This window comes from Herpailurus yagouaroundi, unplaced genomic scaffold (assembly GCF_014898765.1).
Source record: "Herpailurus yagouaroundi ecotype Mexico unplaced genomic scaffold, PumYag 140, whole genome shotgun sequence".
NCBI classification, from domain to species: domain Eukaryota; kingdom Metazoa; phylum Chordata; class Mammalia; order Carnivora; family Felidae; genus Herpailurus; species Herpailurus yagouaroundi.
In genome coordinates this window covers 53,049,640-53,064,524 of record NW_024412395.1, presented here as the reverse complement: position 1 = coordinate 53,064,524, position 14,885 = coordinate 53,049,640, and the positions used below count along the sequence as shown (strand labels likewise).

Sequence of the window (14,885 nt, the reverse complement as noted above, 5' to 3'; positions counted from 1 at the left end):
GCAGTCGGTTAAGCGTCCGACTTCAGCCAGGTCACGATCTCGCGGTCCGTGAGTTCGAGCCCCGCGTCGGGCTCTGGGCTGATGGCTCGGAGCCTGGAGCCTGTTTCCGATTCTGTGTCTCCCTCTCTCTCTGCCCCTCCCCCATTCATGCTCTGTCTCTCTCTGTCCCAAAAATAAATAAACGTTGAAAAAAAAAAATTAAAAAAAAAGAAACACCTTTCATAGGCTATTGCTGCCATAGATAATGACTTCTCTGATAGATCTAGGCAAAGTAAACTGAAAACCTTTGGAAAGGACTCACCATTCTACGTGCCGTAAGAACACTTGTGATTCATGGTAAAAGGCAAAATATCAACCTTAACAGGACTGTGGAAGAAGCTGATTCCACCCCACATGGATTAACTTTGAGGGATTTAAGACTTCAGTGAAGAAATAGCAAGAACACCACAATTAGAAGTGAGTCTGAAAATGTGACTGAATTGCTGCAATTCTCATGATAAAACTCGAACAGACGAGGAGTTGCTTCTTATGGATGAGCAAAGCAAGTAGTTTCTTGAAATGGAAACTACTCCTGATAAAGATGCTGTGAAGATTATTGAAATGACAACAAAGAATTTAGAATATTAGTTGATAAAGCAGTAGCAAAGTTTGAGAGTACTGACTCCCAATTTTGAAAAAATTTCTACTGTAGGTAATAAAATGGTATCAAATAGCATCACATGCTGTAGAGAAAGAATCAACTGATGTGACAAACTTCAGTTGTCTTACTTTAAGAAACTGCTACAACCAACCCCAGCCTTCAGCGACCAGCACCCTGATCATAGACAGCAGCCATTAACATCAAGGTAAGACACTCTACCAGCAAAAAGATAATGACTCACTGAAAGCTCAGATAATGGTTAGCATTTTTAGCAATAAAATGTTTTTAAATTAAGGTATGTACAGTTTAAAAAAAACATAATGCTATTGTACACTTAGCAAAATACAGTATAATGTAAACATAACTTTTTTATGCACTGGAAAACCATAAAATTCACTTGATTGCTTTATTGCAATATTCACTTTATTGCAGCTGTTTGGAACTGAACCTACAGTATCTCTGAGGTGTCCCTATACTCTGATGTTGCCATGATGACATCTACTTATACTGTTCTATATGCCCAAATTTCCCATAAATTTTCTAGTGGCGCCTCAATTGGTTAAGCGTCCAACTTTGGCTCAGGTCAGTTCTCAGGTTTGAGCCCTACATTGGGCTCTCTGCTGTCAGTGAGAAGCCTACTTCAGATCCTCTGCCCACCTCCCCGCCCCTCTCCCACTTGCGTGCCTACTCTCTTTCTCTCTCAAAAATAAACACTTAAATTTTTTTTTTCTAGTTGACAAACTAATGTTACTTTAAAACTCAAAACCTTTGGAAAGCACCATCTTTACCAATTGTCTGATGTTTCTGGATTGATAAACATCAAAGAATAAAATGCAACTTTGAACAATTTTGGGGAAGAGAGAACAGTGCAATGTATTACAACCTATTTATAGGCAGACAGTAGTCCATAAGACAGAAAACTTTTGGATTTATCATTTATGTTCTCAGCTCCTGTATCGTACAGGCCTACAGGTATGATGTATACAACTGTAGCAACCACATGTCAGATATTATTTATAGAACAAATTAAGAAATATTCTCCCCAATCAGCTTACTGCACAGCTGCAGCTATCATAGCAAATCCCCATTCACAGAGGCTGGCATGGACAATATCTACCATAATAATGGCTACATGATGATCAGGACAAACCTGATCTAGGAGGGAAATTTCTGAGTTAGAGGAAAATATGGGATATGAAAAATATGGGGTGGGGGTAGAGAATAAGAAGAAAGAATATTAAAAAAAAAAAGAAGTAAACAATATTATGTTGCAGTTTCAGCTATGGTAAAGTATAGATGTTAAAAATGACAACCAAGGGCATATTTAGGAAGAAGGCAGCAAAGGCAAACATAATATATATGACAACTAGGAAACTAGAGACTCAGAAAAAACTAACAAAATAATTTATTAAGGAAAAGTTTGGGCATTCACATTTTTAAAAGAGGGCAAACGAAATAAAAAGTAACCATGAATAAACTATTCTTAGAATTAGTTTTTAAGTGAATGAAAAAAGATTTATTTATAGCTTACACTGGAAAATTATGACAGCAAGACTTCTTATAACTAATTGGAAGAATGTATTCACTTTTGTAAAAGTATAATTCAGGAAAATGATTTGAACTCTCCCATACAATGGCAATTGCTACACTTTCTTCTTTTATTTTATTACTTACTTATTTATTTTTAAGTAAACTCTACCTGCAACGTGCGGCTCAAACTCACAACCCCAAGATCAAGTTGCATGCTCTACCAAATGAGCCAGCCAGGTGCCTCTCTTCTCCACTTTTATTTTTATTTATTTTTTTTTTAATTTTTTTTTTTTAACGTTTATTTATTTTTAAGACAGAGAGAGACAGAACATGAACGGGGGAGGGTCATAGAGAGAGGGAGACACAGAATCTGAAACAGGCTCCAGGCTCTGAGCAGTCAGCACAGAGCCCGACACGGGGCTCGAACTCACATGCCGCAAGATCGTGACCTGAGCCGAAGTCGGACGCCTAACCAACTGAGCCACCCAGGCGCCCCTCTTCTCCACTTTTAAACAATGACAAGAATACAATCTTTAAGACTCTACAAAGTCCTACCTTATATGGGCTAATTAGTCTTCTTTTAATGTCCAGTCTATAGCTTCTGTACTGTTCAGCATCACTCATGTCAGTTACCAGTAGTCGAAGAATTTCATAAACTCGTCTAGCATGTTGCTTAATGAAACAAAAGAAAAAAACATGAACACTTTCAAATCACAAAATAGTGACACTTTTCCAAAAGAACACAGGATATACTGAATATCTCCTATGGGCCAGAAATTGTGCTAGGTACCAGACGAAAAACAATAAAAGATAGTTTCTGTCTTCAAGGAGGCAGCAGCCTAATGAATAACACAAATGATTGAGGAGTGGTTAATTTAATGATGGAAATATGCATAGGGTATTATGGTAGTGTAGCCTGGGAATGGGATAAACGCTAGAAACAAAACCTGGGGAAACAAAACCTGAGATGAATCTTTTTTTTCTTTTTTTTTAATGTTTATTTATTTTTGAGAGAGAGAGAGGGGGAGAAAGAGAGAGAGAGAGAGAGAGAGAGAGAGAGAGAATGAGTGGGGGAGGGACAGAAAGGGGGGAGACACAAAATCTGAAACAGGCTCCAGGCTCTGAGCTGTCAGCACAGCCAAAGTTGAATGCTTATCTGACTGAGCCACCCAGGAGCCCCAAAACCTGAGCTAAATCTTCAAGGGAAGGGACCATGCCATTCTAGAAAGAAGGGAGGGCACTGTGTGTATACAAGTGCACACATGCAACACACATGCAGGACTGAAGCAGCCTGACGTTGCTGGAGCACAAAATGAAAAGCAGTGAGTAGAAATAAAGTGAGGATACAGCAGAAGTGTGTTTACATAGAGGCTTACACACTGTGTTTTTATCACTGGGCTTTTACACACTGGCTTTTATCTAGCAGGTGACAGATTTTAAATGGCATGAACAAAGTGCACAAATATGAGTTCTAAGAAAAGTATTCTCTCAGCTACATAGAAATGGTAGCAAAAAGGGTAGGAAGACCAATTAGGAAGCTGAGCTATTAAATCAGGCAAAAATGATGAAGGCATGAACTAAGACAGCACAAGTAAGAATACTACAGGAACAAAGATTCTAGAAGAAGAGGAAAGACTGGGTGTGGAGAAGCATGTGGGATGATAGAGTTTTCACAGCCTAGAAGAGAGACAGGAGGCAGCAGAACACATAAAGAAAATTCTAGTTTAAAAGAGTGAGGATTTAAGCAATATCAGTACACAGGCAAGAGTTAAAACCGTGATTGGTTAGGAAAGCATAAACAGAAGAGGGAGATGTCAGAACCCTGTACTACAGTGACAATTAAAGGGCAGGGAGAAGACAAAAGCAAAGAAATATTAGGAAAATCAAGCTTTTGATACCAAAAGTAGTTTTGGTATCACTGAAGCCAAAAGAGTAGCCCATAGTTTTTCTGTTTGTGTTGTTCCACATATATTTATTGAAGACAGGGGAGGGGTCAAGTATAGGTAGATTGGGAAGATGATGTCTGAACATTCCGGAAGGGACACCTGAGCTGAGCCTGAAAAATGAGTAATATCTGGCAAGGCAAAGATGGAGGAACAAGAAAAGGGGGTATCAAGGGCAAAGGGAATAGTTAGACTTCAAAAGAAGAAAGATGTAGCACAGTTGGGAAATAGCAAGAGGTTTAATAATGCCACAGCTTACAGGAAAGTGGTAGGAAAATGAGTCTACCAAGGTTGGCAGGGTCCACATTATGACTGGCTCTATGTGCCATACTAAGTTTTAAATTCTTTTTCTTAAAGGAAAAAAGGTGTTTGTTTCTCTTTTAAAAGCTGAGCTATTGAATAAATTCTCTAAAGGTTTAATACAGTCTGGACATACCAAATATTTCTAAAATATTTATCTTAAAACTAGGAAGCCACTAAAGTGTTTTAAGGTAGGAGAAAATGGAAAGTTTCAGTTCAAATTAAGCTGTTGAAGATCAGTGATCAGGAACCTTTTTATATACAGTGTTGGAGTTCAGAAGGAAAATCTACATTGGAGAGTTAGATGAGATCTCCCAAGTCAACAATATCACATACTAGTCCTTATTGGAATACTCTTCATCTCACATACCTTCATAATCCAAATCCTACCCATTCTTCAAAGCTTAGATCAGATGCATCTCCCTCCCATGAAAAACTCTGACTCCCCTGCATACATAAATATAAGAAACTAAACTCCCTCCTCTGAACTCCCAGATTATTTCTTCTGTACCTATTTTAGGATATTTACTACTTTAAAATTCAAATATACAGATGTATATAAAGTAAAAGTTAAGTGTTTTACTCCAGCCCTTCCCCCCACCAATACCGTCTCCAGAAGTATTAACTATTTTATCATTTGAAATATTTTCTTAAAAAGCAAAAGTAAGATCATACTATCCATTCTTTTCTGCTTGTTACACTTAATAAGCCATAGAATCAACTATCTTCCCATTCTATTCATGAGGAAATTAAATTACCCTAAGTCACAGAACAAGTGCTATACCCAGATCTGAACCAGGCTATCTGGCTTCAGAGCCTATACTCTCAACCACTGCTACTTCCCACACATGTATTCTTAATGCATTTGCAACGTTTAAGTTGTACTTAAAAAAGAAAGAAAACTTCCAAACTGAAATATTTTCCTTCTACAGAATAAAAATACCTTATTTATTTTGAACTTCTGTTGTGCCTCTATTGCCATCTCTTCATTGAATCCTTGCATCAACTTTTCCCGGGAAAAACAGGGCAAATCTTGACAGAGCTTCACAAGCACAAAGTCTCTTAATTTCACGTAACTTTTGGATGGATCTTCCGCTAAAGAAAAGGCAGAATAATATTTCTCTTATCCAACATAATTCCTTCATCATTTGAGATCTCAATATACATGTTAGGCTAGAAAAAGGAAATATTATTAAAAGAATTTTACAAGACAAAAGTTAAAATGAGAAAGGATTATTCCTTTTTAATCAAACAATGGCACTATTATCTTTGCTAAATAAAATTACATAGTATTTGTGAAATTAGAGCTACTCCTTTCAGATGTAGACTTTTTCATGGGTGCTATCCTATGCATCTTAGTTTTTTTATTAAAAAAATTTTTTTTTTAATTTTTATTAATTTTGGAGAGAGAGAGAGAGAGAGAGAAAGACAGAGTGCGAATGGGTGAGGGGCAGAGAGAGAGGGAGACGGAATCCCAAGCAGGCTCCAGGCTCTGAGCTGACAGCACAGAGCCCAACGCGGGGCTCGAACCCACCAACCAAGCGTTGAGATAATGATCTGAGTCGAAGTCAGACACTTAACTGACTGAGCCACCCAGGCACCCCAATTTTATTTTCAATTAAAGTAGCTGTATAAACAAGAGATTCAAGTTTGGATAATCAATTCCAAAAGCAAGTATTCAGTGATATCTAAAGCTTCTAAAGCTCAATTTATAACTCCCCTACCCTAAACCAATAACCTTTACTGTCTGCCATACTTCTTTCCCCTAATTAAAAAAAAATTCTTGCTTCCACAAAAGCAAATATATATATATTTTAAGAATAAAATGACAATATGATTTTGATCCTTTCTTCACTGCATCTGAATAGCACAGATCTTCCTTTGTTTGTCTATCTACATTAGACTAAGTAGTTGACAAGGAAAATAGCAAAACATGATGGGTAGAAAGAAGACTACACAAAGAAAATCAGTTTGAGTCCCAGTTCTGTCATTCATAGATACAGGACCATGGGCAAGTCACCTCACTTCTCTGAGCTCTTGTTTTCTGATCAGTAAATGGCTTGAAACAAAGAATACTAAATTCTGAGCTAGTTCATGGATCATAAGACTTAATATTGTTACAGTAACAATACTCTACAAATCATTCAAAGCAATCCCTATCAAAATCCCAGCTAGCCTTTTTAGTTGCAGAAATTAAGTTTGTCCTAAAATTCATACAGTTATGGAAGGAACCCAGACTAGCCCAAAAGATCATGAAAAAGAACAAATGTTAGAAGACTCACACTTCCTGATTTCAAAAATTACTACAAAGCTACAGTGATCAAGACAGTACGGTACTGGCATAAGAACAGATCAATGGAACTGGATTGAGAGTTAAAAATAAACCTCTACATTTATGATCAATTAATTTTTTTTTTTTTTTTTGTCAACTGACTTTTGAGAAGTGTTCCCAAACCAATCAGTGAGGGAAAGAATGATCTTTTAACAAATGGTACTTGGACAACGGGATCTCCACAAGCCAAAGAATGAAGATGGACCCCTTTCCTCACACCATACACAAAAATAAATCAAAATCAACCATATACCTAAATGTAAGAGGCAAAACTAGGGGTGCCTGGGTGGCTCAGTTGGTTAAGCATCCGACTCTTGATACTGGCTCAGGTCTTGATCTCATAGTCATGAGATGGAGCCCCAAGCCCCATGTCGGGCTCTGCACTAAGCATGGAACCTGCTTGGGATTCTCTCTTCTCCTCTCTCTCTCTCTCTCTCTCACTCAAAATAAATAAACTTAAAAAAAAAAAAAAGAAGGGTTAAAACTATAAAATTCTTAGAATAAAACATAGGAATAAATCTTCATGACTTTTGCTTAGGCAATGGTTTCTCAGAACCAAAAGCACAAATAACAACAAAAAAGATAAACTGGGCTATATCAAAATTTAAAACTTTTGTGCTCAAATGATACCATTAAGAAAATGAAAAGATAACCTACAGAATGGGAGCAAATATTTCCAAGTTCTATATATGGTAACAGACTTGCACCCAGATTTTATATATAAAAATGTTTTACAATTCAATAAGAAAAAGAGAACTCAATTAAAAATCAGGCAAAGGTGCTTCAGATTCTGTGTCTCCCTCTCTCTCTACCCCTCCTCAGGCTCAAGCTCTGTCTCAAAAATAAACATTAAAAAATTTCTTTAAAAATCAGGCAAAGGATCTAAACACACATTTCTCAAGAAGATCTACAAAGGGACAATAACCACATGAAAAGATGCTCAATCAAAATCATTAGCTACAAGAAAATGCACATCAAAACCACAATGAAATACCATTCCACGTCCACTAGAATGACTAGAATAAAAAAGACAGTAAGAAATACTGATGAAGGTGTGGAGAAATTGAAACCTTCATTCTATTGGTGGAAATGTAAAATGGTACAGCCACTTTGGAAAATAATCTGGTGGTTCCTCAAGAGGTAAAACACAGTTACCAGGTTTTTGACCATTTCTACACCTAGGTATGTACCCAAGAAATATGAAATATAGGTCCACCGAAAAACTTCTAAACAAATATTCACAGCAGCACTATTCATAAGAGGCAAAAAGTAGAAACAACCCAAATGTACATCAATTGATAAATGGATAAATAAAATTTGGTATATCCACACAATGGAATATTCTTTGGCAATAAAAAGAAATGAAGTACTAACCTATGCTATAATAAGGATGAACCTTGAAAACACATCAAGTGAAAGAAGCATCATATTATTATATGACTTCAATGTCAAGAATAGGCAAATCTATAGACTAAAATAGATTAGTGGTTGCCTAGAGCTGGAGGGGTATAGGTGGTAGGGGGTGAATGAGGAAAGGAGTGACTGCTAATGGCTTCTATTTTGGGAGAATGGAACATTCCAAAATTAGATTATGGTAATGGCTGCACTATAAATATCACTTAAAAATTGTACACTTTAAGTGAATTGCAGAATATGTTAACTATATCTCAATAAAGCTGTTTATAAAAAAAAAAGTCTGAGCAAGGGGTAGTGTTTTATGATTCCGAGTCATTATCCAATCCTCCATTCATTCAATCCATATGAACTAAACACCTTCTTAATGTTTCCATGTGACATTAACATCGTATCCATGTAATCATTAATTAAATATTATACGACAATGGCTTAAAAATGGTAAGTGAAATTCTGTCACTGTATCAGTTTGGTATGAAATTATGGTCTATTAGGAATGTACACAGATGATGAAATCAACAGTGAACAAAACAACTGAAGTACAGACTGTCAAAAGCCAGAGGCAAAAAGAAAATCCTGAAAGCAATAAGAGGAAAACAACTCATCAGAAACCATAGACGGCCAGAAGTCAGTGGGGTGATACATGCAAAGTACTGAAAGAAAAATAACTGTTAAAGAATTCTATATCCAGCAATATCCTTCAAAATGAAGTTGAAATAAAGATATTCTCAGAAAAGGAAAGAGAAAGTGTTGCTAACAGACCGTACAAGAAATACTAAAAAAAAGTTCTTTAGATTAAAAGAACATGATACGTCAAATCTATATGAAGAAAAGAACCCTGTTAATTATGAAATATAAAAATTGGTATAATTTTTTTCTCTTTTCTCCTCTCAACTGGTTTAAAAAAAAATTACATGAAAAAATAATTATAAAACCAACGTTTGGTTTCTAATGTACAAGGATGTAATATATATGTCAATGGGGTGCCTGGGTGGCTCAGTCGGTTAAGCATCTGACTCTTAAAATCTTGGCTCAGGTCGCGATCTCACAGTTCTTGAGTTTGAGGCCCACACTGGGCTCTGCGCTGATGGTGAGGAACCTGCTTGGGATTCTCTCTCCTTCTCTCTGCCCCTCCCCAGCTTGTGGGCAGGCACTCTCACCTCTCTCTCAAAATAAACTTAAACAAAAAGGTAGCAAAAAAGAAACAAAAGAAGAACAACAAAAAGCAACATTTAGAAAACAAGTAGCAAATGGAAGGCATAATTCTAACCACAGCAATAATTACATTAAATGTAGATACATTAAACATTCCAATAAGAAGCAGAGATTGTCAGACTGGATAAAAAAAGATCCAATGATATGCTATCTACAACAGAAACATTTTGGATTCAAAAGCTGAAAGTCAAAGGATGAGTTTAAGCATTACTAAAATAAAAAACAATTGGGAAAAAACAGTTTAAGATTAAAAAAAACGAGAAAAAAGGGCACATTTTATAATGACAAATTAATTCATGAAGATGTTAACAATTATAAACACATAGACAACAACAGAGGCCCAAAATACATAAAATAAAAGCTGACAGAATTAAGGAAGAAATAGATAATTCAATAAAAATAGTTGGAAATTTCAATACTACCCAATAACGGACAGAACAACTAGACAGAAAATCAGCAAATATAGAGAAGGCATGAAGAACTCTATCAACTAACTTGACTATCTGATAGTTAGGTATCATTTCACCCAACAACAGCAGAATACACATTCCTTTCAAGCACACATGGTACATTCTCCAGCAAGACCACATGTTGGGCAAAAAATTAGTAAACAATGGCCCATGGACCAAATCTCACCATGGTTACAGAGAACATACATGGCTTGCAAAACATAAGGTATTTATTGCTTCACATTTTATTATTTTTTTTCCAACGTTTATTTATTTTTGGGACAGAGAGAGAGACAGAGCATGAACGGGGGAGGGGCAGAGAGAGAGGGAGACACAGAATCGGAAACAGGCTCCAGGCTCCGAGCCATCAGCCCAGAGCCCGACGCGGGGCTCGAACTCACGGACCGTGAGATCGTGACCTGGCTGAAGTCGGACGCTTAACCGACTGCGCCACCCAGGCGCCCCATATTGCTTCACATTTTAAAGAAAGAGTTTAGGGACCCTAAGGTAAAGTATAAATTAAAATTCAATAAATGAAAAAGAACTGAAGTTACAAAGTATGTTCTCTCACAACAATAGAATTAGATATCAACAACAGAAGGAAATTTGGGAATCTACGATATTTAGAAATTAAACATACTTCTGAATAACCCATGGACCAAAATGCTATTGGAAGAGATTTTGAACTGGGCGCCTGGCTGGCTCAGTAGGTAAACCATGCGACTCTTGATCTCAGGGTTATGAGTTCAAGCCCCACAATGGGTATAGAGTTTACTTAAAAAAAAAAAAAAAAGAAAAAGATGGGGCGCCTGGGGGGCTCAGTTTGGCTGAGGTCATGATCTTGTGGTTCACAAGTTTGAGCCCCATGTTGGGTTCTGTGCTGACAGCTCAGAGCCTGGAGCCTGCTTCAGATTTTGTGTCTCCCTTTCTCTCTGCCCCTCCCGTCCTCATGCTGCCTCTCTCTCTCAAAAAATTAAAAAAAAAAAAAATTAAAAAAACAGGTATTTTGAACTGAATAAAAGCATAACTTATGAAAATACATGTTGTATATAAATATGAAAGTACTTATGTATTTAAAATTCTGCATTAGAAAAGACATCAAATCAAATAAAAAACCTAAGTTTCAGTCTTCATTAGAATAAGAACAAATCGAACCCAAATAAGAAGAAAATAATAAAAGTTAATGTGGAAATCAAGTAAGTAGAAAACAGAAATAGAAATTTCTATGAAAACACAAGGGATCCTATATAACCGAAACAATTTTGAAAAAGAACAAACATGACTAGAGGAATTTCACTTTCTGATTTCAAAACTCAATATAAAGGCTGAGGTACTGCTGTTGCTGGAGCCATGATACTTAAGAGAGAAAGGGAGGCCACAAAGGCCTAGCCAGCAGTACATGAGCCCCAAGGAGAATGATGCACATCTTTAGGCTGGAAAGCAAAAGGCCAGGGAAGAGGAGAAACAAGATAAGAAGGTGATGAGGCTGCAGGTGACTCCAAAAAGAAGAAGAAATCTCTAGCCTCAGAAGAGAGTAAGGATGATGAAGATAACCACCAGCAAAGGTGTGGAAGGGCTCGTCAACATCAAGAACCACAACTGGGTGGCACAGATAATTAGAAAGGTCACACAAGTGTATCTGGACAAGCCCAAGGAGCTTTCAAGGAAAGAAAAAGAAGACAGGGAGAAAGCAAAAAAGCATCACATTAAAATGCATTTATTGGGAAGACAGACTAGGCCAAGGCTGACCTCACCTGGCCGGAGATCAGTCAGAAAGAGCAGAAAGGAGTGCAGCAGGTCACCAGGAAGAAAGAGGCAGCAAGAAAAGCAAAAGAGGATGCAACTTTATCAGGAAAACAAATGCAATCCCTTACCCTAATAAGTAAGCAAGGCCTGTTGGAGGAAATACCAGGCAACTGGGCCCTTTTGCCAGGACATCTGCTATGTCTTGCCCACTCTATGCCCTGTCTCTGAAGCAGCCCCACTGAAGCAGCCCCTCAGAAGTAGGAGTCTCCCTATGGCCTGGGTCCTCCTCTTCATCATCTTAACACATAAATAATTGGGGGGAAAGGCGAGCTGGGGGGCTGGCTGGAGAGGGAACAGCTGCTATCCTTGAGACAAAAAGATGAGGACTGTGTTTCCTATGTAACCATTAGAGTGGTTCTGTTTTAAGAATTTAAACCTCTGTTGGGGGGTAGAAGGAATGTATAGGAAACGGGTTAAGTTTTCATTTGTCAGGTAGATTGCACCTTATGGGGCGGTTGTGCTGGGGTCAGCTACTAATAAACTTGCAACACCAGCCCCAGACTGTGTTGACTGGGGGCTCACTCACAGAGGCTATACTCCAGGTCCTTAAAGGTCATGGTTGTCCCCAGCCAGTCCCCTCTAATTGAGGCTTCCTCTCTCTGCCCTTCCCTACCCCATTCCTAGCTACCTGGGCAGGGCCAGTATCCATTTTTAACCCTACTCATTGATCATTTCAAGAAACTTCTGCAGCACCCAGGAAAACCACACTCCACAAACTCAATGTATATATTTGGTGGATTAAATTTCACATAATAATAAAAAAAAACTCAACATAAAGCTATAGTAAACTAATCAAGATAGTATGATACTGGCATAAGGACAGACATACATTGACTCTCAGAATCTAGAAATAACTCTTCCCATTTATGATCAACTGATTTTCAACATAGGTACCAAGGCAATTCAATGGAGGAAAAAAAAAACCAGTCTTTTTTTTTTTTTTTTTAATTTAAAAAAAAAATTTTTTTTTTTTTTCAACGTGTATTTATTTTTGGGACAGAGAGAGACAGAGCATGAACGGGGGAGGGGCAGAGAGAGAGGGAGACACAGAATCGGAAACAGGCTCCAGGCTCTGAGCCATCAGCCCAGAGCCCGACGCGGGGCTCGAACCCACGGACGGCGAGATCGTGAACTGGCTGAAGTCGGACGCTTAACCGACTGCGCCACCCAGGCGCCCCAAAAACCAGTCTTTTTAACAAATGGCACTGCATCAACTGGATAGCCATATGTAAAAGGATGAATTTAGAAACTTATATAATATACAAAAATTAACTCAAAATGGATCACAGACCTCATTTAAGAGACTGGGAACAGGGACTGACTGCAAATGGACATGTGGGGTCTTTTAACTGTGATAGAAATATTCTAAAACAGGACTGTGGTGATGGCTGTAAAACTAGGCAGATACACTAAAACTCACTGAACTGTATGCCTAAAATGGGTGAATTTTATGGTATGCAAATCCTACCTCAATAAAATTGCTTTAATTAAACCTCTACTAAATGACATACTTTCAAGCAAGCATCTCTTTAAAAAATTTCAGTACTAACAGATGAGGTTCAAACTTATTTAATGTCAATTTTTTCAAGTCTACCTCTTCTAATCTGTTTAGAAAAACACTGTTTTTGCTAATATTAATTCAAAATAAAATTTAGTATGAGTGACAGCTTAAGTAACCTCTATAACCTCAGAATATTAGGAAAAAACATAGAAAATAGAATTACGGGGGCGCCTGGGTGGCGCAGTCAGTTAAGCGTCCGACTTCAGCCAGGTCACGATCTCGCGGTCCGTGAGTTCGAGCCCCGCGTCGGGCTCTGGGCTGATGGCTCAGAGCCTGGAGCCTGTTTCCGATTCTGTGTCTCCCTCTCTCTCTGCCCCTCCCCCATTCATGCTCTGTCTCTCTCTGTCCCAAAAATAAATAAACGTTAAAAAAAAAAAAAGAAAGAAATTATAAAGAAAATAGAATTACAGTTGAGAAAAATCTAAAAACTCATACTACATTCCTATCAGAAATTTTCTTGTAATTCAGAAAAACATACAAAAAATTTCCATTTAGTTTTACATAAGCTGTGATAGACTGACAATATAAGGAGGCAAGTCACCATTTCAATCTGTAAGAACTTTAACCAAAAATGTCAGACTGAAAATGAACTTAAAATGGTGACACTCAGTAATCTGTGACATCTTTCAATTCCTTTGTTTCTCTGCTACAAAGAAAAGCAACACATTTAAAAGATGAAATTTGCTTGAGTTTAAATCTACAGTCACATTCAAAATCAAAAATTGAGTTTTTTCCAAATTAAATACATTATCTAACAACATAAGTGCTCTTCTATCATTTTTTAAAAATCTCTCCAGGGGTGCCCGGGTGGCTCAGTCGGTTAAGCTTCTGACTTGGGCTCAGGTCATGATTTCACTGTTCGTGAGTTTGAGCCGTGAGTTTGAGCCCTGCGCCCTGACAGCTCAGAGCCTGGAGCCTGCTTTGGATTCTGTGTCTCCCTCTCTCTCTCTGCCCCTCCTCCGCTCATGCTCTGTCTCTCCTTCAAAAATAAACGTTAAAAAAAAAAATTAAAAAAGAAAAATTTTCCAGGGGCGCCTGGATGGCTCAGTCAGTTGAGCATCCAACTTCTCATCCAACATCTCAGGTCATGATCTCAGTTTGTGGGTTTGGGCCCTGTGTTGGGGTCTGTGCTGACAGCTCAGAGCTCTAAGCCTGCTTCGGATTCTCTGTCTCCCTCTTTCTGCCCCGTGTGTGTGTACTCTCTCTCAAAAATAAACATTAAAAAAATAATAATAAAATAAAAACCTCTCCATATTAATGTTATATTAGAGATAAAAAACCATATGAAATCAGATAACACAAATCACCTAAGTATAAAAATTTTACAGATAATATTCTAAAATATTCTATTCCAGTACTATAAAGGGACATTTAACGTTTATTTTATTTTTGGGACAGAGAGAGACAGAGCATGAACGGGGGAGGGGCAGAGAGAGAGGGAGACACAGAATCGGAAACAGGCTCCAGGCTCTGAGCCATCAGCCCAGAGCCCGACACGGGGCTCGAACTCACGGACCGCGAGATCGTGACCTGGCTGAAGTCGGACGCTTAACTGACTGCGCCACCCAGGCGCCCCTATAAAGGGACATTTAAAGGACAGTTATAATTAGCTCTTAATACACTACTGATAGATTAGTAATACTGATATATATTCCAGCCCAAGATCAATTTCTTTTTTTTTTTTAATTTTTTTTTT

At 37.8% G+C, this 14,885-nt stretch overlaps 2 protein-coding genes and 1 pseudogene across 2 annotated transcripts in view; 2 read left to right on the top strand and 1 right to left on the bottom strand.

The window, feature by feature from the left end:
- SLC25A12 (solute carrier family 25 member 12) overlaps positions 1-14,885 on the top strand; it is a 209,464-nt gene that overhangs the window by 31,354 nt on the left and 163,225 nt on the right. The window lies entirely within an intron of this gene.
- HAT1 (histone acetyltransferase 1) overlaps positions 1-14,885 on the bottom strand; it is a 60,132-nt gene that overhangs the window by 9,493 nt on the left and 35,754 nt on the right. Inside the window, exons 9-10 of the mRNA XM_040475388.1 lie at positions 5,357-5,508; positions 2,726-2,842 (exon numbers count right to left, since the gene is read on the bottom strand). Coding sequence (XP_040331322.1) covers positions 2,726-2,842; positions 5,357-5,508 — 269 coding nt within the window. The remainder of the gene's footprint in view (positions 1-2,725; positions 2,843-5,356; positions 5,509-14,885) is intronic.
- LOC121030195 (28 kDa heat- and acid-stable phosphoprotein-like) lies at positions 6,421-11,796 on the top strand (annotated as a pseudogene).